Source organism: Pristis pectinata, chromosome 18 (genome assembly GCF_009764475.1).
Source record: "Pristis pectinata isolate sPriPec2 chromosome 18, sPriPec2.1.pri, whole genome shotgun sequence".
NCBI classification, from domain to species: Eukaryota; Metazoa; Chordata; class Chondrichthyes; order Rhinopristiformes; family Pristidae; genus Pristis; species Pristis pectinata.
In genome coordinates, this window is record NC_067422.1 from 6,334,103 (window position 1) to 6,361,540 (window position 27,438).

At 43.0% G+C, this 27,438-nt stretch overlaps 1 protein-coding gene across 1 annotated transcript in view; it reads right to left on the bottom strand.

The window, feature by feature from the left end:
- Window positions 1-21,522, bottom strand: part of pecam1a (platelet and endothelial cell adhesion molecule 1a) — an 83,910-nt gene extending 62,388 nt beyond the window's left edge. Inside the window, exons 1-3 of the mRNA XM_052033122.1 lie at window positions 21,486-21,522; window positions 15,835-15,879; window positions 10,171-10,473 (exon numbers count right to left, since the gene is read on the bottom strand). Of these exons, the coding sequence (XP_051889082.1) occupies window positions 10,171-10,473; window positions 15,835-15,879; window positions 21,486-21,507 (370 nt within the window). The 5' untranslated portion in view covers window positions 21,508-21,522. The remainder of the gene's footprint in view (window positions 1-10,170; window positions 10,474-15,834; window positions 15,880-21,485) is intronic.
- Window positions 21,523-27,438: the final 5,916 nt, after the last annotated feature.

Below are 27,438 nucleotides of genomic sequence, written 5' to 3' on the forward strand. Positions count from 1 at the left end.
TTTCCTTCTACAGGTCAGCAACAAAGTGAACTCCACCGGATTACTTCCAACTTCCATACATGGATTTCAGTGGCAAACACAGTTATTGTTTCTCATCCATCGATAGAGAAAACAAGCAGGCTGGTGTCTCTCTCCCTTCTCTCTCTCTCTCCTTCTTCTTCTTCTTACTTCTTCAACAACGTCATTACGTCCTTTATCTTCTATTGACGTAAGCACGCCCCACACACACATACACACACACTCTCTAAAAGGGACTTTCACTGAGTCCGTAACACTAGAGATCCCATGAAAGTAAGAGGGGAGTTAGGTGGAACTACAAATGGCTTTTGATAGATCCATTGATTCCAGTCACGCACTGGAAGCCGACCAAACTTAGGTAAGATGTGGACTGTTTTAGATACAAATTAATAGAATTCTAGGCAACCAGTTAAAAAAAGTAGAAAACAGAATCTTTGTTTTTATTTTATACAAAACCACACATGAAGACGGAGAAGCTAAACAACTTGAGATGCAGGGTATTCTTCAAAGGAAATTAACCTACATCAGGAGCAGAGTTGGGGGAAGTGATTGAAAAAGTGGCTCACAGCATAAATGTTGAAGAATCTTTTGAAAGGTAGAGAGGAATTAAGGCATACCAGATGTCCTCCTCTTGTGTCTGTCTATTAAAGTCAAAGATCCTTCCACTGGTGGGCTCAGTGACACGGGTTTACTCTGCGGATGGTAATTGCACGATCAGCGGTCATAGTGACACCCAGGGCTTGACACTGGCCTCCTCCTGTGCCCAGCTTCCTTGTCCCTCCTGGGTCTGGCTGGAGGAGAATAATGTGTGAGGCAAGAAGTGAGCTGGAGGAAGGAGGGGCAGCGGACCTGGTGACTGTGTACACATGTACTGCCCTGGAGAATCCGGGCTCCAGTAGCCTTCGCTTGTAGACAATGCTGTCCTGCAGGAAGTGGCCGGAGCTTTCCTACAGGAAAAAATGTACAAAACAAAATCTTAGCTTTTGTTTTATACAAAGCCATGCATCATGAAAATGGAGAAGCTAAATAATTTGCAATACAGCATTAATCTTTGGAATATACTTCAAAGTGAAAAATAAGCAATGTCATGAGCAGAGTTGGAGGAACTGTTTGAAAAGTAGCTCACAACATAGATATTGAGGAAGTTTATGACGTGGTGGGAAAAGACGGAGAGGAAATAAGGTGCGTGAAGATGTCTTCTTCTGCTATCTGTTAAAGTCAAAGATCCTTCCTTTGGTGGGCACGGTGACCAGGGTATGTTCTGTGCTTGGTAATCACACGATCAGCAGTCAGAATGACACCCAGGGCTGTGACACTGGCCTCTTGCTGTGCCCGGCCTCCTTGTGATGCACACTGGGTCTGGCTGGAGGAGAACAGCCGAGTAAACCCACGTCACTGTGTCCACCAACAGAAGGATCTTTGACTTGTGTGAGGTAACAAGTGAGCTGGAGGAAGGAGGGGCAGCGGACCTGGTGACTGTGTACACATGTACTGCCCTGGAGAATCCGGGCTCCAGTAGCCTTCACTTGTAGACAATGCTGTCCTGCAGGAAGTGGGTTTTCATGGAGATAACATACTTTTTGGAAAAGGAGCCCAGCAATCTGAGGCACGGATACTCAGAAGGTCATGTGTGGGGACCCTGGTGAGTGGGTCTATGTTCAAGAGAGGAGATAATGAGATTTGCAAATGGGGAAAATCAGTTTGAACTGGTGCTCAAGGAGACAGGACGAAACCTGATTGTACGAGAATTCATTCTGTTTTGTTTAATCAAAGCCTTTCACATTTAAGGTGCATTAGCACAAATATTTTTATTACCCAATTTCATGGGGACGAGTGGCAGTTCTCAGGGTGCTCTGTGAACTTTGCCCTTTATTTAAATGCTGTTGTAGATCATTTTCAAGGATCACCTGGTGCAGCACATTGAGCGGTGGTCACACACACCTGAAAGGCACCACTGCACAGTGTATACTGAAACTACAATGCACTCTCCCAATTCAGAGAACATTACAATGCAATCAGACATTGTATCGTTCCTCTAAAGTTACATTTGAATAATATTTCTCATAAAGTATTTCAAGGACTTCAATATAATTTGGGAAATACATATCCTGATGTGTTGATATAAAATACACAAGAAAGAATGATAAAAGATTTTTTTGCTTAATAATTGGTGAAAGGCTGATGGCAGAACTAGAAACCTATAAATTACAGGAGTGGTATCACAGACACCGAAAGAATTTCTGTGACCAATCTGCAGAAGTCGGGCTCTTCTCTCCCATCCCTTGGATCCCTTCTGAATGTGAGTTTTTAATTTGAAACTTACCATCTACAGAACTTGGCTAATCACAATCCTTACAGCAGTACACATTTTACCCCCTAGAAACAGCCAGACTCCTAATCATATCATTGACCATATACCCAAGGTGGTCACTCAAAGTGCAGGCAGAATCAGTGCAGTGTGGTTCATAGCAGCTACACTTGCCATCAAACCCCTGCTGAAATGGGTCTTACATCTGAAACCAGGGTCATAAATGTAAACAAAGCAAAATGCAAAGGTATGAGGTGGGACTTACCTATGGCAGATTGGGAAATTGGATTTAAAGATATGACAATAAATAAGGGTAGGGTTACATCTGGTGGCTATGGCTAGTGGTTTAAAACTTAGAACGTAGTTTATAACAAATAGACAGTAAGAGCTTTGGCAACCAGCTTAAGGAGGGAGAGACCAGGGAATAACAGACCAGTTGTCCTGGCATCAGTAGTAGATAAAACACTATTGTGGATGTGGTACATTGCACCTGCAAAAAATATAATGAGATTAGGCAGAGTCAAGAGGTATGAAAGGAAAATCAAAGTCTGACAAATCTGTGGAGATTTTGAGACTGCAACTAGCAGAAGCTTTGAGGGCAAACCAGTGGATGGGGTAGATCTGGAATTTCAGAAGGCTTTTGATAAGGGTTTGCACAAGTTATGAACCAAAATTAGAGCACACGGACAATAATACTGGTGTGGATTGAGGATAAGCCGGGTTGCTGGTGCTGTAATAGCATTACACTAATCGCTACACTACTGTGCCTGCCCTGGTTAATGAAGAAAAAGCAGTAGGAAAAACAGGTCATTTTTGAGTTGGGAGGCTGTTCGCAACCTACATCAGTGACTTAGATGAGGGAGCCAAGTGCAATATATCCAAGACTGCGCATAATACAAGGCGAGGAGGCACTGTTGTTTGTGAGGAGGATGCAGAGAGGCTTCGGAGAGATATAGATTGATTAGTTATTGTATAATAATGGAACTAAGGCAAATGGAAAGTGGTACTGAGGTAAAGGATTAGTTGTGATCTTTTTGCATAGTAGATCAGAGAAGAGTAGCTGAATGGCCCGCTCCTGGTTCTATTTCATACGTCCTTATGTTTTGACTTACTTGGTTAATTGGAATGAATGATGCTGGCACTGAGGAACAGTGGGATAATCAAGGTCCAGAACGGTGGTACTGCAACTTGAGTACAGCCTGTTTAAACAAAGCAGAGCAAATGGCAACTTGAACATTCAATATTAAGCAAGTGCTCTGTAGTGATTATCTACAAAGTATCTAATAAATAACTAACTAAATGTAATGCTGTTTTTTAAAAAGATGTGGTGTATCTATTGACTGAGAAAATAGCTGGAAGATAAATAAATGCTTTCATTTCCTTTGTACTTTTCATGTCCCTTTCAGAACCTCCCAATGCATTTTATGAAGCACAATTACGGTTGTAATGTGGGAAACACGGCAGCCAATTAATGCACAGAAGTCAACCATTACCAGAAATTTCATTATGACCCCATAATCTGTTTCAGAAATCTGTTACAGAGTCACAGAGTTGTACAGCATAGAAACATGCCCTTTGCCCACCATATCTCTGCTGACCATCATTCCTGTCTATACTAGTCTCACTTGCCTGCATTAATTCCATGTCCCTCTGTGCCCTGTACATACAAGTACCTGTCCAGATGCCTCTTGTTACCGTTCCTACCTCCATTACCACCTCTGGCAGTTCGCTCCTGATACCAACTACTCTTTGTATGAAAAATTTACCCTGATCGCTGGGTCTTATTCCAAAGGCTTTTGGCTGTGTCATTGATTGCAGCAATAGATCTGCTGATGAGGGCAGATCATGAGGGTAGTTCTGACAGTGGTTTGGTGTTGGACGGATCAGACGGTGGTTGGGGATGGTCTCAGTTGTGGAAGGGATAGAGTCAAAGAGAGAGTCATAAATTTGTACAGCACAGAAACGGGCCCATTGGCCCAACTTGTTCCTGCCCACCATGATGCCTATCCAAGTACCTGTCCAAGTGTCTTTTAAATGTTGTAATTCTTTCTGTCTCTACCACTTCCTTTGGCAACCACTACCCTCAGATCCCTTACTTTAAACCTGTGCCCTCTAGATTTAGGGTCCCCCACCCTAGGAAAAAGACTGTGGCCATCTACCCTATCTGTGAGTTTAATGTTTCCATTAGTGGATGGGGAGGAGTAAATGGTGGGGGTGGGATGGAATGGAGAGATTAGAGGGGAGGAGACAGATCAGGATACACTTGTTGCTCCTGGTGGAGTCACTCCTGCTCACAGGACTGCTGTGACAGCCGAATCTCAGGGATTCAGAGTTCGTCTCAGCTTAATCGAGGATGCTTATATTAAAAGTAAACTCCCCGTAAATATGAAGCAGGCAGCATCTTTATGTTTAAATGACCAGTTGCTTCCTGTGGACAGATTGGCTGCTTGCCCCTTATCCCTCTTCCCTTAAAGCCAGAAGTGTGGATCTTTAGGACAGACCCTCAAGTCAAACATCTGTTGGCCTGTTAGCCGCCTGGACATTTAACTTGCCTCTTCAGCTGCCAACGTATTTTTGGACCAAAACATTCCACAGTTTTCAGGCAAGGGTGACCTTACTTTGGGCCTGTTCTAAATAGTTAATATTATTACATGATTAATATTACATAAGGGTTGTCTATTACCAAAAACTATGTCTTTACTGAAGGCTCCAACCTCTGGCTGGCTATTTGTAAAAGAGAAAGTAGTGTCTAGACATACAGCAAAAACAAGTAATAATTGGAGCGGATCTTTGGTCTTTGTCAACCCTACTGTTGAACTCTTGACAGGAATCTCAGACAGCACGAGCCTTGAGGAAACGTATTCCCATAAACCCAGTCTCACTCCCTGATAAGATTCCACATTTCAAAGCCTCCCAGAATTGCCTTACAGAATTGTATAGTCATAAGCATAGAAGCAGGCCTTTTGGCCCACCGAGTCCACACTGACCATCATTGCAACCAATTACACTAAGCTTGGGCTGTGCCATTCCAAAGTTAATCTTAACCTTACTTGCCACAATCACCTGTTTTTTGTTAAATACTTTTCAACTTTTTCTTTTAATTGCACAAATACTCTCCTGTATCATTTGCAGTTGCTATTTTACACATTTTTACCTCAAACTACCATGAACATTTGTCTTTGTTGGAATTGAACCCTTACAATATTTAGTTCAGATCTTATATCAGATATAATTGATAATAATATCTGGGCAGCACAACTACTACTAAGTTTCTCCCCTTCAAAAATTCCATATCGTGGTTTAATAGCAAATAGATGATAACGGATCTGAAATGATTAGTTAGACAAGGTGCATAAATAGTGAATCACAATATAAAAGTAACACATACTCATCCCTAATTTTTAATTTCATGTCATTCTGAATCCTGTTCTGGCCAAGATTACAGTTGGAGAGTCTATCGCTTGGTCATTTCCAATTAAGGAAAACTATTGATTTACCCAAGCTGTAGAAAAAGGAAACTCCAAAGCTCAAAAACACAACCCCTGCTCCAACAGTGTCTCTGCCAGTTGATAAGGTAAGTGCACAAGTATTTGCCTGTATCACTTGAAGTTGCTATTTTAGAAAATTTTATTTAAAGACCATCATTATCATAGAATCATAGAAACATGCAGCACAGGAATGGGCCCTTACAGCCCATCCTGGCCATGCCGAGAAACATACCTCCCAGATACTGTTTAAGTTTCCTCTCTCTGCCCTCTAGTTCTACACTCCTCTGCCCTGGGAAAAAGATTCTGACTACCTATGATATCTATGCCCCTCATAATTTTGTAAACCTCTATAAGGTCACCCCTCAGCCTCCTACTTTCCAATGAGAATAAACTCAGCCTATTCAATCTCTCCTCATAACTGCAGCCGTCCATTCAAGGCAACGTCGTGGTGAATCTCTGCTGCACTCTATTGCTGCCATATCCTTCCTCTAGTGTGGTGACCAGAGCTAAACACAATACTCAATGCAAAATGCAGTCTAACCAATATTTTGTACAACTGCAATGTGACATCCCAACTCTTCTACACAACGATACTCTTATCATTTGCCTTTTTTAGAGTTTACCTTTCAAGATTGTTAGTTCAGCTTTCATACCAGATATAATTGATTATGACATCCCAACACTGCAAGTAATGTTCAGTTTATCCCTTTCAGATATTCCATATTATGGTTCACTTGTGAATACATACTGCAGTAATCTTTAAATTAAATTTTAAATTTTATTTACAGCGTGGTAACAGGCCCTTCTGGCCCAATGAGCCTGCGCCACCCATTTTAAACCCCAAATTAACTTACCCGTATGTCTTTAGAACGTGGGAGGAAACCGGAGCACCCGGCAGAAACCCACGCAGACACGGGAGAACGTACAAACTCCTTACAGACAGCAACGGGAATCGAACCCCGATTGCTGGCGCTGTAATAGTGTTGCGCTGACTGCTGCGCTATGGCATCCATCAGAAAATCCTCCAGTTCCTTTCAACGTCTTTGTTTGACTATCAGTCTGACATTGGATCAAACATGCACAATCTGGTATGACACTTGCATCATCTGACACCAGCACATGGCATGTTGGAACTGTACAGTGCATTGTGCTGGTAGACATGCCTGTGATAATCATAGCCGAGGGTTACGCTGTGAATTTGTGAAATTATAATAAACATCAGTGTTACCTGTCACATTCACTTGTTTGTGCATAGTTACAAATGACTGATTCCACTTTGCGGTGCACAAGTATTTGCCTGTATCATTTGCAGTCGCTATTTTAGAAACTTTTATTTCAAGACTACCATTGTCATTTGTCTTTATTGGTGTTATACCCTTCAAGATTTTTAGTTCAGGTTTTATATCAGATTTGATTAATGATGACATCTGGACACGGCATGTAATGTTCAGTTTAACCCCTTCATGTATTCCATCTTGTGGTTCAATTGTGAATTCATGATGTAAAAATGGATCTGAAATGATAAGTTAGGCAATGCATTAATGGTTGAATATTATTGAATAGCGAGATGGGACACCTGGTTGAGTGGTGCTCCCACAACAATCTCTCACTCAGCGTCAGTAAAACTAAAGAGCTGATTGTTGGCTTCAGGAAGGGAAAGGAGGGAGAACATGCACCGGTCTACATTGGGGGATCGGCAGTGGAGAGAGTCAGCAGCTTTAAATTCCTGGGCGTTAACGTGTCGGGTGACCTGTCCTGGGCCCAGCACATGGATGCAATCACAAGGAAGGCGTGCCAGCGCCTTTACTTAGGACATCAAGGAGGTTCACTTGTCAACGAACACTCGAACAAACTTCAACAGATGTACTGTTGAAAATATCCTGACTGGTTGCAACATGGTCTGGTACAGCAATTCGAATGCACAGGAACGTAAGAAGCTACAGGGAGTAGTGGACTCTGTCCAATATATCACAGGCACATCCCTCCTTATCAATGGTGGTATCTACAGGAGGTGTTGTCTCAAGAAGGCAACATCTACTATCAAGGATCCGCACCATCTCAGGATCTGGTATCACTAGAAGGACAAGCATTTAATTTTCATTTCTTATTGTGCTTGAACGGAATGTCTTGCTGGACCATTTCAGAATGCATTTAAGAGTCAGCCACATTGGTGAGACTGGAGTCACATATAGGACAGACCAACTAAGAGGCAGATTTTCCTCCTTGAAGAGCATTAGTGAACCAGATGAGCTTTTATGTCATTCCTTTTGTTTTGTAGTCATTGTTACTCATGTTGAGTGTTTTTCTTTAAAGGTTATTTAGCTGAGATTAAATTCCATGGCTGCTGCGGTGGGACTGGGTTGTTAATCCAGGTCTCGGGATTATTAATCTGGCGATGTACCAGCTGTACCATGACTGTATACCCCATACCGTCTTACACAACATTGCAGACATTGCATTATACCTGTTAACCTACCTTGCACAGTTATGTTGACTAGTGCACTGTAGTTTGAGCTGGTCCTAAAGGTTTTCCCTTGGATTGTACAGCTATAGAGTTGACCTGTTATTTCTGTTACTTTAAATGTGTGTGTTGTGAGACTTTTACTGGTTTCTTCTATGTCTCTCAGGCGGAAATATTGTCCATTTTTATATTTATAGAATATAAATTCAAGAGGAGGAAGTTCTTCAGTGGCATTACAACACAACTGAATTCGATTTCCCACTATCACCTCCATTGGATGTATGGTAAGTCGAGGTGTCTGTAATTCTCCTAAAGTAAAAATCACAAAAAAATTAAACTATTTTGTGGTTTTTGAAACCTGTTCAGTTCTCAGTTTATCTTTTCTCCTCACTCATACCTCACCTGATTGTTTGCAAATAGCTACTCAGCCGGCAGCATTCTGCATCAGTCAGATTCAGTGCTATCTATTTAAATATATTTAAGACACAGTTAGATAGATTTGTGCATAGTAGGGGAATTGAGGGTCATGGGGAAAAGGCAGGGAGATGGATCTGAGTCCACGGATAGATCAGCCGTGATCTTATTGAATGGCGGAGCAGGCTCAATGGGGCAGATGGCCTACTCCTGCTCCTACGGCAGGCACGGTAGTGTAGAGGTTAGCATAACGCTATTACAGCGCCAGCAACCTGGGTTCAATTCCCGCTGCTGTCTGTAAGGAGTTTGTACGTTCTCCCTGTGTCTGCGTGGGTTTCCTCCGGGTGTCCCGGTTTCCTCCCACATTCCAAAGACGTACAGGTTAGGAAGTTGTGGGCATGCTATGTTGGTGCCGGAAGCGTGGCGACACTTGCGGGCTGCCCCCAGAACACTCTACGCAAAAGATGCATTTCACTGTATGTTTCAATGTACATGTGACTAATAAAGATAGCTTATCTTATTTCTTATGTTCTTATGTACCCTGGATTTGTTTGCAATTGGATCACTCTGGGCAATACATAGATTGCGTGGCAGGTCTTTGTTGGAGTATGGAGATTGATTCTCTGCCCAGCAGAGTGATGCAGTTAATTTTATTTGAACTGGAACCAACCACAACAGAGATTAGGACAGATAACTGAAAGTTTGGATCAAGAGGTAGACTTCAAGGAGCAATAATAAAGTGGAGAGACAGGGCAAGGAATTGCAGAGCATAGGACGTAGACAACTGAAGGCATGCCCCTAGTAGTGTAGTGATAATGAGAGGCCAATATTGGAAGGGCCATGGTTGCAAATTAGGATATGAGGTATAGACTAAGTAATGTTTGCAAGGGAGCTACATATAGGATTGTCCACCTATAAAGGGAGAGAGAAAGATACTGGGAGTTACTGTTAGGGGTTAAAGCAGTGTAAGGTACAGAATACAGAGAACATATTACAATTTGTACTATTTTATGTCATAACCTTCCATAATTTCAAGTTACATCAAAGTCATGGTGTTTGTTATTATTTTGTTTTATTGATGGTGTTGGGTCAGGTTTTTAAACTCCATTTGATTTGAGGCAGAACTCACCATGATGACCCTCAGGATGTTCTTGTAAGTTGCACCCCCCTCCCCACACCCCCCCTATTTACTTGCAATCCAAAAATCATACCCTTGACAATCTGAATGACATAACTTTCCCTTTAGTTTGAAATCCAAAATACTTATTAAAAAAGTCCTGTGTCATGCAGTTCTGTGAGCTTTAATATTTCTCCCCACCTGGATGGGTTCAGGTCAAATTTAGATGAGAGATGGAGAGGAAACTACTTGCACTACGCTTCAGAGTATTTTGTCTACTATTAAACACTTTTTCCTGAGTTTGTGAAAGGTGTTCTTCTTTCATGCTTCATATTTTCATAATATGTTTCATATTTCGCATTACCTGCAACTGTTAGATATGAGGGTTCACTCTCAGCCATTTTATTTCCCACTTCCACAACACAAAAATAGTATCCAGTATGCGATGCTCGAGCAGATTGTATTGTAACATGAGAACTTTGCTGAGCAGACATGGTGTTTTTCAGCAGGAAGTCTTTGTTTGATCCTTTATAAAAAAAGTATGAAATCTGACTAGCTAGGCCAGAAGGTGCTATGATATTTACTGAACAAGTCAGGATAATGGAGCTTCCCGCCTTTGCTGAATTCTCGGGGTCAGATTTTATTTGTACATCGTTTATGGTCACACCTGTGAGAGCAGAGAAGGAACAGGAATTAGCTTTGATTCTTAATAAGATCAGAAAATTCTGTGTATACACAGCGTGAAAAAATGAGAACATAAGAACAAGAGGCAGGAGCAGGCCATTTGGTTTCTTGTGCCAACTCTGCCCTTCAGGAAGATTATGGCTGTTTTTTTTTCCTCAGTGTCACTTTCCTGCACTAACTTGGTGTCCCTTGATTCCATTAATATCTAAAAATGTATTGGTCTCTCTTCTGAATATCGAGCAGTAGACTCCCCAGGCCTCTTGCACAGAGAGGTACAGATTTTCCAGTCCACTGGCTGAAGATTGTGACCCCTGGTTCTGAATATCCCAACTAAAGGAAACATCTACCCCATCAAGCCCTTAAGAATTTTGCACATTTCAGTGAACTTGCCCCTTGTTCTTGTAAACTCTTGAGCATGCACGCATTGGAGCAGAAACCTGCAGTTGCTGAAAATCTGAGACAAAACAGAAAACGTCAAGAGAACTCAGCAGGTAAAGCAGTTACCACGGTGAGGAAAACAGCTTCAACAGCTCAGATCTAGGAGCCTTCATCAGAACTGGAAACATGACAAAACAAGTGTGTTTTAACTTGCAGAAAGGAGGAGGGGTGGTGAAAACAGAGGGGATGTCCGTGATAGGGTGCAGACCAAAATTGTCAAGTAACAATTACTTTAAAAAGCCTGCAGGTGGAGGCAGAAGAGAAAAGAAACAATAGGAAAAATTGAAACATCTAACAGCATCTTTTGAAAGAGGGAGAGAAAGCTGATTAGCTGAAATTATTGCATTCGTTATTGAGTCCCAAGAGCTGGAACGTACCTCGAAGATGAGGTGCTATTCCTTGAGCATACATTGGCTTCAAGGGAGATCAATGACAGAGAGGTCAGAGTGGGAACGGCACAAAGAATTAAAGTGACAGATTACTGGAAGCTCAGGAATATCGGCCCAGTCTACTTAGATCTCTCCTTACAGAACAATCCCACCATCTCAAGAATAAATTAATGAGGGCAATACACTAGTAAAAGTACATGAATTGCTGCTTTAGCAAGAGATATAAGCTGAGTCTTAAACATCTGGAAGACACTCGCTTCACCAATCTATTCCCTGCCACGTAACACTGTCACATAGCGCTCAAGATCCGCAACATCCTTGGCCAACATGGATCACCCTCTCAGCGAGGGCAGTCATTGATGATAAAATTGACCACCACGTACAACCGTCAACTGCCTGAAGAACAATGTTCGAAGACTGAGACCTCAAACCTGGCACCAAGGTTGTGGCCCCAATGCCAATACCAATGAATCCATGGAGACACAAGAGACTGCAGATGCTAGGATCTGGAGGAACACACAAAACTCCAACCCTTCCCTCCACTTTTCTTATACTGGCTGTCTCTCTTCTATCATTTAGTCCAGATGAAGGGTCTCAACCCGAATCGTCGACTGTCCATTTCCCTCTATAGATGCTGCCCGACCCGCTGAGTTCCTCCAGTGGTTTGTGTGTGTTGTACCGATGAATACATGTCTGAGATAGATAGAATACACTCAGCGACTAAGCACTCACACCTCCCTGGAGAAGAGAATACCAACGATTCACAATGCTCTAAGTTAAAGAATCCCTCTTCTCAGTTCTAAATACCTGACCCCTCAGCCTGTGAGTGTTGAAAAACCATCAGAGGGTTGATCAATGGGATAGATACTGTGGTCAGGAATGGGTGACCTGGTTATTTACCAGAAGTCATGCAGTGAGTAGGCAGGGTATTGGATAGTATAGTGTCAAGTTTTACATGAAGTTACTGTTACCTCTCAACTCAAGGGAATATAGATCATCACAGAATAAGTAATGCTGATCTGTTGTCCTGTATTAAGTCCCTAGGTCAGACTGAGCTACAGTTGGTGGTTTCCATCTAACTAATGCATTTGGGATTATAATTTTGTAAATAATTAGGTGGCACAGTGGCTCAGCCAGTAGAGCTGCTGCCTCACCGTCTATCGACCCAGGTTCAATCCTGGCCTCCGATGCTGTCTGTGTGGAGTTCGCACATTCTCCCCGTGACTGCATGGGTTTCCCCTGGGTACCCCGCTTTCCTCCCACATCCCAAAAATGTGCAGGATGGAAGGTTAATTGGTCATTATAATTGCCCCAGTGTGCAGATTGGTGCTAGAGTGTGGGGGGAATTGATGGGAATATGGCAGAACAAAATGGGTTAAAATAGGGTTGCTGTAAAAATGGGTGCCTAATGGTGGTGGACTCAGTGGGTTGAACAGCCAGTTTCCGTGCTCTAACTCTCTATAGTTCTCTATAGCCAACGGTGCGTTCCTTGGTTATAAAACCCACAAGTGATGATTAATGATAAAAGCAGAACTATAGTTAGAAGCAAATCACCCCCAACCCCAAGGGACAGCCTAAGAAGAAGAAGATGAGTTTAATTCTCTCCCCATTTTTATTTTCATTGACTTTCTGCCATAGTGAATATCTAGTCCAGTATTTTAATTAATTTTTTGGCTTTATGGATAAAAATAACAGTTAAGGAACAATGTGGAATCCACATGGGCATTTTTAATAATCAGCACTGACAGACAAAGGGGTTAATGGTTTCCTTCCTGAGACATATAAAGTTTTGGGTACATCCTTAATACACTAAAAGTTAAGTTATTAAATAGTTAATAGAAGTATGGTTGGAAAATTAAAGGATTTGTTACATCTCCCTCCATTCTCTGCACATTCATGTGCCTGTCTAAGAGCCTCTTAAGTGCCTCTATTGTATCTGCCTCCACCCCCACCCCTGGCAGCACATTCCAGGCACCCATAACTGTGTAAAAAAAACTTGCCCCGCGCATCTCCTTTGAATTTACCCCCCCTCACCTTAAATGCATGCCCTCTACTATTAGACATGTCGACCCTGGGGAAAAGATACTGGCTGTCTACTCTATCTATGCCTTTCATACTCTTATGAACTGTCAGGTCTCCCCTCAGCCTCCACCACTCCAGAGAAACCAACCCACGTTTGTCCATCCTCTCCTAATAGCACATGCCCTCTAATTCAGGCAGCATCCTGGTAAACCTCTTCTGCACCCTTTCCAAAGCCTCCATATCCTTCCTATAAGGGGGCGACCAGAACTGAATGCAATACTCCAGATGTGGCCTAGCTAGAGTTCAAAGCTACAACATAACTTCCTGACTCTTGAAATCAATGCCTCAACTAGTAAAGCAATCATGCCATATGCCTTCTTTACCACCCTGTCAACCTGGGCAGCCACTTTCAGGGAGCTATGGACTTGGACCCCAAGATCCCTTTGTGCATCAACACTGTTGAGAGTCTTTCCATTAACAGTGTACTGTCTCTTTACATTTGATCTCCCAAAGTGCAACACCTCACACTTGCCCAGATTAAACTCCATCTGCCATATCTCCGCCCATATCTGCAACTGATCTGTGTTCCACTGTGTCCTTTGGCAATCTTCTACACTACCCACAACACCACCAATCTTTGTATCGCCTGTGGACTTACTAATCCACCCATCCACATTTTCATGTAGGTCATTTACATATATCACAAACAGCAGAGGTCCCAGTACGGATCCCTGCAGAACACCACTAGTCACAGACCTCCAGCCAGAATGTCCCATTGACCACTATCCTATGGGAAAGCCAATTCTGAATCCAAATAGCCAAGTCACCATGGATCCCATGCATCTGAATCTTCTGGACGAGCCTCCCATGAGGGACCTTGTCAAACGCCTTACTAAAATCCACGTAGACAACATCCACAGCTCTACCTTCATCAACCACCTTTGTCACCTAATGTAGTAGTGATGTTTAAGAGATTGTGGTCGTGGAGGAAATCTATGGATGCATCATAGAAGCGAAGGAAGAACAGAAGGATGATAAGACTGTATTCTCTAATTTAACTCAGATGCATTTTTAGCAACACCCTCAGACAATTTATATCCCCGGTAACTGGCTACCTTTCCTCTGGGGTCTAAGATGAACACAGCATGCTGGTTGGAATGCACTTAGGAGAGGGTGATCCTGATGTCCATAACTATACAGATAAGACAGCTGAGTCAATTAAGTCAGTGCCACCGTTTGATGAATCAGAGAACCATACAGCACAGAAACAGGACCTCTCAGCCCACCTTGCCCATGCTGGCTGTGATACCAATCTATGCTAATCCCATTTACCTGCATTAGGCCTGTATCCCTCTATGCCTTTCCTATCTAAGCAGCTGCCCAAAATCCTTTTAAACGTTGTACCTGCCTCTAGCACCTCCCCTGGCAGCTCGTTCCATGTACCCACCACCCTCTGTGTGAAAACTTACCCCTCAGATCCACTTTAAATTTCTCCCCTTTCACCTTAAACCTGTGCCCTCTAACGCTGGGCTCCCCTGCCCTGGGAAAAAGACTCCAACTATCTCTCCTATCGATGCCCCTCATAATTATATAAACCCCTATAAGGTCACCCCTCAGCGTTCTACATTCCAGTGAGAATAAACCCAGTCAGTCTCTCTTTATAACTACAGCCCTCTATTCCAGGCGACATAGTGGTGAATCACTCTGCACCCTCTCTTTTGCTACCTTATCTTTTCTGTAGTGCAACGACCAGAAATGTACACAATACACCAAGCATGGTTTAGCCAATGTTTTGTACAGCTGCGACATGAACCAATTTTTAATTCAACACAAGGAGATCATCATGTTCATTACAGGTCATGTGTCTATTATGGTGTGATAATTACAGTAGCTATAATTTTTTTGTAAGCCAATAAAACCACTCTCTTCATTAACCATTGGGATAGCCTGTGCTCTTTGGAAAATTTATAATCTAACATGCAGACTTTTATCATAACTTTTGAACATAACATCACTGTTTATGTATTGATCCCATCATTATGTATTGAAGCAAAAAACTACGGGCGCTGGAAGTCTGAATTAAAACTGAAAATGCCAGAAACACTCAGCAGGTCAACTGACGTGAAACATTGACTCTGTTTCTACCTGCACAGATGCTGCCTGACTTGGTAAAAGGTTTAGCGGGGATCTGAGGAAGAATTGTTTTCACCCAGAAGGTGGTTGGAATCTGGAACGTGCTAACTGAGGGGGTGATGGAGGCAAAGACTCTCACAACATTTAAGAAGAATCTGTATGAGATCTTGCGTCACCAAAGCATGGGAGGCTACAGACTAGATGCTGGTAAATAGCCATAGTATAGATCAGCACTTGATGGTTGGCATGGACACGATGGGCTGAAGGGCCAGTTTTTGTGATGTATGACTCTATGACTCTATTTCTGGCATTTTCTGCTTTTGTTTTAGAACAATTAAGGATAGATTTGATATGTTTCTTACCTTGTTGGGAGTCTGCTTTACAAACATCTAAGTTACAGACTTCAGCTGAAATATGAAAAGACAGTGCAGTTCAGGTAATTGCGTTTTGTATTTACCTCAGTTTAAGATACAAAGAATTACAATGATTAATCATGCAATCAGAATCAGCTATTGATATGAACAGAACAAGAGCACAGGCTCTCAGGACCAGGGGACTTGTTGGTCTTTAGCCCCATTAAGTCTGCCTTGTATTTTGGTTAAGTTTCTCCCTCCCTAAGGCGTCTTGATTATCGATTATTATTGAGATTGCCATTTCCCTATTTCCCATTATTATTAATTTACCCAGTCTTATCCCTTTAGTCACTTCTTCCTCTCTATGTCCTTAAGATCTTTATATCTTTTTTTAAGATGTATTATTTGCTAGTTTTCTCTCACACTGTATCTTATGATTTATAACTTCTTAGTCATCCTTTACTGGTTTCTAAAAATTTCCTATCGTCTGACCTGTTGATAACCTTAGCAGCACATTCACCTTTTCTTTCAATGTGATACCGTGTTCAACTTCCTTAGTCAACCACAAATAATGCATCTTTCCTTTAGCTTTTCTTCCTCACCAGAATATACCTTGTCTGAGGTGAGTGGTCTCCCTAAATGTCTGCCTCAGCCGATCTACAGCCTTGTCCTTTAATCTATTTTCCCAGTCCACTGTAGCTAACTCTGTCCTCCTGCCATTGCAATTACCTCCGAGACTGGTTTCAGACCCAAGTTTCTTACCCTCAAACTGAATTTGAAATTCTATCATGCTGTGGTCATACTTTTGAAAGGGAATCCATTACCATGAGATCGTTAATTAATTCTGCCCCATTACACAACCTTTTATAAGTATAGTAGTAGCAAGTGGGTAGCTAAGGAAAGGGTAGATCTCGTCCGGGACCAAAGGGGAATTCCGTCTGTGGAGCCAGAGGATATGAATAGGAAACCAAATAAATATATCTCCTTGGTATTCACCAGGAGAAGGATGTGGAAGGGGAGGGATACGCTGATATCCTGGAATATGCTTGCACCAGGAAGGAAGAAGTGTTAAAGATAATGGCACACATTTATGTGGATAAATCTCCAATACCTGAGGGGATCTATTCCAGGATGCTATAGAAAGCAAGGAAGGAGATTGCTGGGGCTCTGAGGGAGATTTTTGCATCTTTGTTAGCCTCTGTTGACGAACCAGAAGACTGGTGGATAGCAAATGTTGTTCCTTTTAAAAGGTGGAGTGGGGATAAGCCAGTAAAGTATGGGCCGCTGAGCCTTACATCAGCAGTAGGGAAATCATTGGAAAAAATTCTAAGGGAAGGGATTTATAGTCACTTGGAAAAGCTGGGACCAGTTAGGGGGAGTCAGCATGGTTCTGTGCAGGGAAATCTGGTCTCACAAACCTGAATTTTTTGAGCAGGGTAACTAAGGAAATTGATGAAGACAGAGCAGTAGATGTGGTATACATGGACTTTAAAGGAACAGTACACTGTTAATGGCAAGACCCTTAACAGTGTTGATGCACAGAGGGATCTTGGGGTCCAAGTCCATAGCTCCCTGAAAGTGGCTGCACATTGATAGGGTGGTAAAGCGAGCATTTGGCATGCTTGCCCGTATTTTTCGAGGCATTGAGTTCAAGAGTCGGGAAGTTATGTTGCAGCTTTATAAAACTCTAGTTAGGCTACATCTGGAGTATTGCATTCAATTCTGGTCGTCCCATTATAGGAAGGATGTGGAGGCTTTGGAAAGGGTCCAGAAGAGGTTCACCAGGATGCTGCCTGGATTAGGGGGCATGTGCTATAAGGAGAGGTTGGACAAACTTGGGTTGTTTTCTCTGGAGCGGCAGAGGCTGAGGGGAGACCTGATAGGGGTTCATAAGAGTATGAGATGCATAGATAGAGTAGAAAGCCAGTATCTTTTTCCCAGGGTTGACGTGTCTAATAGTAGAGGGCACGCATTTAAGGTGAGGTGGGGTAGGTTTAAAGGAGATGTGCAGGGCAAGTTTTTCACACAGAGGGTGGTGGGTGCCTCGAATGCATTGCCAGAACTGGTGTTGGAGGCAAATACGATAGAAGCATTCAAGAGGCTCTGAGACAGGCACATGAATGTGCAGAGAATGGAGGAAGATGGACATTGTGCAGGCAGAAGGGATTAGTTTAGTTAGGTATTTAATTACTAGTTTAATTAGCTCAGCACAACATTGTGGGCTGAAGGGCCTGTTCCTGTGCTGTACTATGTTTAATAAGGCTTTTGACAAGGTCCTGCATCATAGGCTAAACCAGAAGATGAAAGCACATGGGATCTGAGGCATGTTGGCAAACTGGATCCAAAATTGGCTTGGTGAGAGGAGGCAGAGGACAGTGGTGGAGGGTTGTTTATCTGACTGGACATCTGTAACCAGTGGTACACCACAGGAGTAGTTGCTGGGACCTTTATTGTTTGTTTTATATTATAAATGACTTGGAAAAGAATGTATGTGGTCTGATTATAAAGTTTGCTGATGACATGAAAATTGATGGAGCCATAGATAGCAAGAAAGGTTGTCTAAGGATACAGCAGGACATTGATCAACTGGAAAGTTGGGTGGGGCTGTGGTCGATGGAATTTAGTCGAGACAAGTGTGAGGAAATGCATTTGGGATATCAAATACTAACAGGACAAATAGAGTAAATGCCAGGGACCTCGGGAGGGTTGATGTACAGAGAGACCTTGGAGTGCAAGTTCATAGCTCCCTGAAAATGGCAACACAGATGGACAGGGTAGTGAAGAAGGCACTTGGCGTGCTTGCCTTCATAGGCTGAGGCATTGAGTATAACAGTTGGGACGTCACGTTGCAGCTATACAAAATGTTGGTCAGGCCGCACTTGGAGAATTGTGTACAGTTCTGGTCACCACACTACAAGAAGGATGTGGTAGCATTACAAAGCGTGCAGGAGAGATTCACCAGGATATTGCCTGGAATAGAGGGCTTTAGTTACCAGGAGAGATTGAATCGCCTGGGATTGTTCTCACTGGACCATAGGAGGTTGAGGGGTAACCATAGAGAGGCTTATAAGTCTAACTCTGGAGGGCATAAGTTTGAGGTGAGAAGGGAGAAATGTAAAGAGGATCTGAGGGTTACGTTTGTGACACAGAAGGGAGTGGTTGTATGGGATGAACATCCAGAGAGGTGAGAGAGACAAATACAATTACAATGTATAAAAGGACAGGTACTTGGAGAGGAAGAGAACAGAGGGGTATGGGCCTGATGCAGGCAAGTGGGATAGTGTAGATGGGCATGGACAAGGTGGGCTGAAGGGCCAGTTTCTGTGTTGTACATCTCTATGTCTCTATGACCAGATCTAAAATAGCCTTCTCCCTGGTTTGTTCTACAATGCATTGTTTTAAAAAATATCCCAAATAAACTCTATGAATGTGCCCTCAAGGCCACCCCTTCCAATTTGATATGCAAAGCTTGAAATCACCATTCAGAGCATTACTGCTCTGCCTGTGACTGCAAGAAACTGCAGAGAGTTGTGGACACAGCTCAGCACATCACAGAAACCAGCCTCCCCTCCATGGACTCTGTCTACACTTCTTGCTGCCTTGGTAAAGCAGCCAGTATAATCAAAGACCCCACCCACCCTGGACATTCTCTCTCCTCCCCTCTCCCATCAGGCAGAAGATACAAAAGCCTGAAAGCACGTGCCACAGGTTCAAGGACAGCTTCTATCCCACTGTTATAAGACTATTAACGGTATGATAAAATGGACACTTGACCTCATAATCTACCTCGTTATGACCTTGCACCTTATCGTCTGCCTGCACTGCGCTTTCTCTGTGACTGTAACACTTTATTCTGCATTCTGTTATTGTTTTACCTTGTACTACCTCAAAGCACTGTTGTAATAAAATGATCTGTATGAACGGTATGCAAGACAAGTTTTTCATTGTACCTCACTACATGTGGTAATAATAAACCAACTCCATTTCTAAATCACCCATGATTACTGCAGTAGCTTTCTTACAAGCCCTGATGACTTCTTGCTTTATACTGCATTCTCAGACTCAGACGGAGCATCCAGCATTTCAGACAAACGCCCCCTGAAGGAACCGATACTCTCAAGAAAGGGGTGGCTTGGTCTTCATGAAAAAGTTAAATGAAACAGCAAACCAAATTTAAAATGACTAGCACTTTATCTGCTTATTGTTTCATTTTTATTCAGGCTGATTTGTATGTACTATTTATTTGCTGTGTTGCTAAATTATGTTATGCTTCTCTTTCATGGAGAATTCATCTGTGATTCCCATTGAATAGCTGAATTAGTTGTCCAAAGATGGGGGGAAAAGACTGGATAAACTCAAACTGGCTAATCCTGAAAATGCTGTCATAAATATGGACAATAAACTGCTCAAAAAACAGAAAGAAGAACTGAGAAAATCAGAGAAAACTCGGGAGACCCATGCTGCTTAATGTGTAAAAATATCTTCCTTCTGTTCTCATCTACTGAGTCAAACTAAGTCTGCTCTTGGGGCCAGGGAAAGTATAGTCACTGGAGAAAAATGCTCCAAAACTTAAAATGATCAGCAAGAAGACGGTACTATTATTGAGGAAAGCAAGTTAGAACAGGAGACAAAGTAAGTACCCACGTATAAATGAAACCAAGTTGATCTCCTTTTAATACTTTACATGTAAACATCTAAATGAAAATGTAGTTAGTTTACAATGTTAGGATTACATATTATAAAATAACTAAAACACATGAATAAAAATAAAGAATGTTTAAGTATTTACTGGTAAATTTTTATCAAACATATACTTTTGCATTCAAAAATCGCAAAGAAATTAAGCATGGATATACAGCCCTTAGCTTGAACTTGAGCTAGTGAGCTTTTAATTCCAGCCTGTTACTGTCTGTCCTGCAGTACAGTTACTGTCAGGGGCCGATATACTGCTCCCATCAGTGAACCCTTATCCTTAATATTTCATATCTCCACCCAAACTGAATCTATACCATGAGCTTCTGAGCCAAAATCATTCCTAATCTAGTGATCCCATTCTTGATTAGCAGAACTACCCCACCTTTTCTTTTTTGTGTGTTCTTCCTAAATGTCAAACACCCTGAACATTCAGTTCCCAACTGTTTTCACCTGCAACGATGTCTCTGTAATAACTGTCAGATGTTCATTTCTACTCATCTGTCTTATTTGGAATGCCGCATCCATTCAGGTTAAGAGCCTTTAACTTCATCGTATTGTTTTTTCTTATTCTGACGTGCACTCTGCCCCTTCCTACCACACTCATTGCCTTTTCCTTTGAAGTGCTGATTAAAATACCCATTCCTCCGAAGCCCTATTTCCAGCTTAGTTTTTCTCTCTTCTGATTTTTACCTGCTAATAAAGTTAAAACCCTCTCCAACAGTACCAGTCAAGCACCCCACAAGAGTATCAGTCCTGGTCCCATTGTGACACAACCCCTGCAGCTTGCAGAAGCCAAACCGCCACAGATGGTCCCAATTCAACAGGAATCTAATCCCTTCTGTCCTCCACTTTCACCTCATGTTGTGTACACGGATATAGACCATGACCTCTGACACTTGTAGTGCACAGAGGAAACTTCCCACCTTTACCTTGTTGAAATAATAAAAGAACTTAAATTAACTTACACAGCAGCAGTGTTAAGACCATGGTGGTAGCTTTCAACATTTTGTCACAGTGATGTAAACAAGGAAGTGTGCTTTCCTGTTATTCAACAGAGAAGGCTCCACTGAAGCAGCAAAACTTTAAGTGAGAAAAAGATTTACAAAGGTGTTGCCAGGTCTTAAGGGACTGAATTATGGAGAGAGGTTGAGCAGGTCGGGACTTTTTACGCTGGAGCGTAGGAGACTGAGAGGTGAACTTCTGAGTTGTATAAAATCATGAGGAGCGTTGATAGGGTCAGTATGCACGGTCTCTTTCCCAGGGCCGGGGAATCAAGAACTAGAGGGGAGAGGCTTAAGGTGAGAGGGGAAAGATTTAATAGGAACCTGAGGGACAACTTTTTCACCCAGAGAGTGGTCTATATATGGAATGAGCTGCCAGAAGAAGTGGTTGGTATATAAGATATTTAAGATATTTATTTATTAGTCACATGTAAATCGAAACACACAGTGAAATCCACCTTTTTGCATTACTGAGAATGTGCTGGGGGCAGCCCGCAAGTGTTGCCACTCTTCCGGCGCCAACATAGCACGCCCACAGCTCCTAACCCGTATGTCTTTGGAATGTGGGAGGAAACCGGAACACCCGGAGGAAACCCACGCAGACACGGGGAGAATGTACAAACTCCTTACAGACAGCGGCCGGAATTGAACCCGGGACACTGGCTCTGTAATAGTGTTATGCTAACTGCTACATTAACAACATTTAAAAGGTACTTGGACAGGTACACGGTTAGGAAAGGTTTAGAGGGATATGGGCTAAATGCCGGCAAATGGGACTAGCTTAAATGAGGATCTTGGGTAAGCATGGACCGGTTGGGCCGAATGGCCTGTTTCTGTGCTGTATTATTCTAAGAAAAGTAGAATATTGTCAGCAAGACAAAAGAGCTGGTTTTATACCTAAGGAACGGGGTGGGGGGGGGTGGTGGGGGTTGGGTGGTCGGTTGTCGGTTGGTGTGCACAACCCTGTCCTCAGCAACAGAGCTGCTGCAGATGGTCAACGGCTTCATCCATATCACCAGCAACCTCTCCTGCTCACAGTTAGTCCATATTGATGCAGTGATCAAGAAAGCATGTTAGACTATGTTCTTAGAGAAGATTCGGTTTGTCCACAAGGATTCTCTCCAACTTCCACAGTTGCGCTGTGGAAAGTACCCTGAGGGTTTGCATCTCAGCCTGGTGTGGCAACTACTCTGTTCTGGATTGACAGAACCCGCAGAGAGCGATAAACACAGCCCAGTCCGTCACAGGCTCCTCACTTCCTTCCATCCCGTCTATCCTCACGGTGCGTTGCTTCGGGAAGGCTGACAGTATCATCGAGGATACCTGCCACCCTGGCCGTTCCCTTTCCTCTCTTCTACCTTCTGGGAGAAGATACAGGAGCTTGAAAGCCTGGACAACCAGAGTCAAGAACAGCTTCTTCCCCACTGCTGTCAGACTCCTGAACCAATCTCCTCTTTCACATCCCCTCCCCGTGGTGCTGCCCTGGTCTCGAACCCTTAACTCTACCTCTCTGTTATCATCATTTGTGTTTTTTCAATTGCACTGCTTCAGACTGCACAACAATCTTTGGACCATTCTGCTGTTTTATGTTGGTCATTGTATTTACTGTATCTATTATTACCACATTTACTGTTTACTCTGTGAACTTCATGTGAAGGAGGAATTTCATTACACCCTGGTGTGTTTGACAATAAACCAATCTAATCTCTGCACCAGTGCCCTGGTTAGCACTGCCCAGCAGAGCGCTGTATAGCACTCTCAGTCCTCCAGTACAAACACACAGAGGAATGCACCCCTCATACATTGGCTCGGACTGTGTGATGCTGTGGTGGGAAACCTGCTCTCCACCGGCACTCCCAGAACAAGACAAAATCACCCTGCGGCTCAGCATCAGTGGCTCCCTGTGAGTGCTGGTGGTGAGCAGGCAGGGGCTAGAGCTGCACAACCCTCCCCAGCCCAGAGACCTTTTCAAGGTGACTGGTTGGCAGCCACCATTGACCTTGAGAGAGCTGTGCAGCCAGAAAAAGAGAGGGGGAGACACAGCTTCCGTCATACCGAGCAGGAGGTGATGAGGGAGACCAGAGGATCGGACGGACGTCTGCCAATGCGCGGGGCAGATGCTCACAGCCCCCAGCAACGTCCCGCACTCACCACACAGCCACAGACCCCGCATCTCAGTGCTGAGTGACCACATCGCTCCACCTGGCTCACCCAACACCAGCACCAACAGCCAGCCCCTGCACACCGAACTGTGGGCGATTCATTGCTGCAATAACTGCAGCGGAGGGCAAGGCTTGGTGCCTTGTTCCCAGCGCAGCAGTACTGTCAGTAATGCATCTTCCATCAAGTACAGCTGTCAGTCCTGGGAGACCATCTTGAGCACCAGGTGAGATACCACTGTGAAGATGACAATGGCATGTATCAAAAGCTCCGTGTCTTCTCCTTGTGTTTTGAGACAGCTTTTAGTCTCTTCATTGGTATTGGTATTGGCTTATTATTGTCACTTGTACCAAGGTACAGTGAAAAACTTGTCTTGCATACCGATCGTACAGGTCAATTCATTACACAGCGCATTGAGGTAGTACAGGGTAAAAACAATAACAGAATACAGAGTAAAGTGTCACAGCTACAGAGAAAGTGCAGTGCAGGTAGACAATAAGGTGCAAGGTCACAACAAGGTAGATTGTGAGGTCAGAGTCCATATAAGGGAGCCGTTCAATAGTCTTATCACAGTGGGGTAGAAGCTGTCCTTGAGCCTGGTGGTACGTGCCCTCAGGCTCCTGTATCTTCTACCCGATGGAAGAGGAGAGAAGAGGAGATTGAGAGAAAATGTCAACTCTGCATCCATCCTTTCAAGCTCTGAGGAATTCTATATCTTTCAACGAGTCACCTCTTACTCTTCTAAACTTTAGAGAGTAGAGGCCCAATTCCTCCTTATAAGAAAAATCTCATATCCCAGGATCAATCTTCTGTTTCTGTGTGTTGGATGGGATAGAGCATTAAAAATTATTTTTTATTTTTTAATGTTATTCATGTCCATGCTTTGAGGGCAGCGAGCTGTCGAAGGTCTAGGGCTGTGTCTCAGGATCCACCAGCGGAGGCCTAGTTGCTGCTCTGCAGGACAGTCGCAGCAGTGAGGCCTCGAGGAGAAGAGTGACTGAAATGTAGCTCACCGTGTAGGTTTGGAAGAAGCTTTGGAAGCAGTATACTGGTGCAGCGGTTAGTCCAGCTCCAGCGACCCATATCCGATCCTGATCTTCAGTCTCCCCATGTGGAGTTTGTATGTTCTCCCCATGACTGTGTGGGTATCCCCCCCACCGCCCCCCACCGAGTTCCCTGAATCCCCTCCCACATCCCAAATCTGTACTGACACTGTGAATTACTCTTAGTTTAGGCAAAAGAAGCAAAGAGGTATGTAAGAGAGAATAAGTTGTAGGGCTATAGGGAAATAGGAGTGGAGGAATTGGACTGATGGGATTGATGTGCCAAAAGCTAGCATGAAACAATGGACTGAATGGCCTCCTCCTGCATCAAAAGTAAGTAAGAAGCCGTGAGCTAAGTGTGTAAGCTGGTTTCTTCTCATGTCTATCCAGCCACGTCACGGATCTTTCCATTGGTGGACACAGTGACATTGGTAACTTGGTGGATAGTGATGGCAGGATGGGCAGTCAGATCGATTCCCTGGGCCATGAGGTGGACACTCCTACTGTGGCCCCTATATTCCCATCAAGTGTGGCACTCTGAGAGGTAGCCTCACACATTACCTGAAAGGTGTTGTTCCCTCTACAGTACATACTGTTACAATGCGCTCCCACTTCAGAAAACATTCCTGTGCAGTCAGATGCTATTTCATTCACTAATTTCTTAAAAATAAAATTACATTTGATTAAAATTTCCTATAAAACATCTCAAAGTCTTCAATATAATTTGGGAAATGCACAAGAATGAATAATAAAAGCATTTTTGCTTAGTAACTGGTGAAGGACTGATGGCAGCACTGGATATCTGTAAATGATTGGAGTAGCATCACAGACACTGAAAGAACTGCTGTGACCAATCTGCAGAAACAGGGCTCTTATCTCTCGTCCCCTGTATCCCTTCCGCATGTGTTTTTAACTTGAAACCATCTCTACAGAATTTGTCCAATCACAATCTTTGCAGAAATACGCTAATTACCTCCCAGAAAGAGTCGAACCATTGTCCATGCCCCCGAGGCCGTGACCCTCAAGGTGCAGATGGACTCAGTGCAGTGTTGTTCACACTTGCCATCAAACCCTTGCTGAATTGAACGATCCAGACAGCTGTCTTGCTTGGTTAATTGAAGCAGATGAACTAAGCAGCAGTGGGGTAACCAAGGCCAGACCACTGGTGCTGCAGCCTGACTACAGGCTGTTTGAAGAAACCACATAATGAATGGTGACTTGGACGTATAATTCAGGTAAGTAAATTATGTGATAAATATCCAAAATGTAACATCGATTATTAAACAAATCTGTTTTTTTATGTATTGGCTAAGGTAAAATCTAGAATATTAAAAAAAGGAATTAAATTTCCAAGGCACTTTTCCTTTTATTTGTACTAATGTTTAATACACTTTATATTTTCTGATTATCAATGCCACACCCTAATTATATTCAATGTTGGGCCAGACTTGAGGTGCTGAGTGCCCTACTCCTGCCCCTATTTTCTAATGTCCTTGTGGTTCCTCCATTGCTTAAATCAAGTGTTCTCTGAGGAAGATGTTTTATTTTACAATCTACAGGCCCTTTTTTGTAAGCCCATGATTAGTGTCTCCCTCTGTTTCCTGTCCTTGCTACAAATCGTAAGCTAACTCCAAGTTCAAAAGAAGTTGTTCATTTTTTCCAAAGTTCAGCTGTGTGTGAGTACAAGTATGAGAGACCGAAATGTCTAAACAAATGTCTTTTATATGAACTAAAAGATGCATAAGTGTGGTTTGCTGCCTACAACAAATGCGTGCCATTTTGTATGTAATGTTCATTCTCAGATTTACACTGTGGTAAAAGTTGTCACATCTGTACACAATGAGTAAATGCATATTGAGTGTGGGCTTCCTGTCAAAGCGTGGAGAAGTTTTCACCATTTGCAGCTGAACATTTGTTGTTTTCGATAAGCGGTGCCAGTTTTTGCAAAACAATTTTTTTCGGTGGTACATATGGAGCAGGGCATTTACGGCAACAATTACAGAACACCATACAAGGCTGTGATTTAGAGGAGTCAACAAATCAGAAGACCTGAGCAGAGCTGACGGCACAAGGGTTGTCAAAACAAGGCCCAGCTCATCACATAGAGAAATGGCTGCAGCCAGCTCAACAAAATGGATATTTTATTGCCTCAGTAGTATTGGAAATAAAGTTTAAGGTTTAAAATAGATTTCCAAAGTAAAATATTTCAGTATATCCTTTTTTGAATAAAGGTAATGTTATATTATTGCAAATGTTCTAATATTGTCAAATGGAGCAAGGAACCGTGTAGTTAAGTGTAAGATGTGCTATCTTGTACTTGAAGTGCATCACTCACTGGTCCCTTGTACTCTGTGTGAAGGGTCCACCTTACATCGCTCAGCAAAACACATGGCGGGTGACTGGAAGACTAAATAAGTTGTTGAGCCACAGTTCTTGGTCTGGTTGTCTAATTAACAAAGAATGTTCTGGAAAACAAATAACTTCTAAAATGCTGGTTATTGTGTGTTTTGTTCTATATTGCACAGACATTCTTTTTCATGGTGCTGGGTATTTCAGACTGGAAAATTGGACAGGGCACTAGAGGTGCATGGCACATGTAAGACTTTGGATCTGAAGAAGGCTCAGAGAATGCATCAACTCTCGAGCGACGCTTGTATTGCCGGGAGAAGCTGGGCCATGATTTTTGCCAAGCCGCTGTCACTGGTCACCCAGAG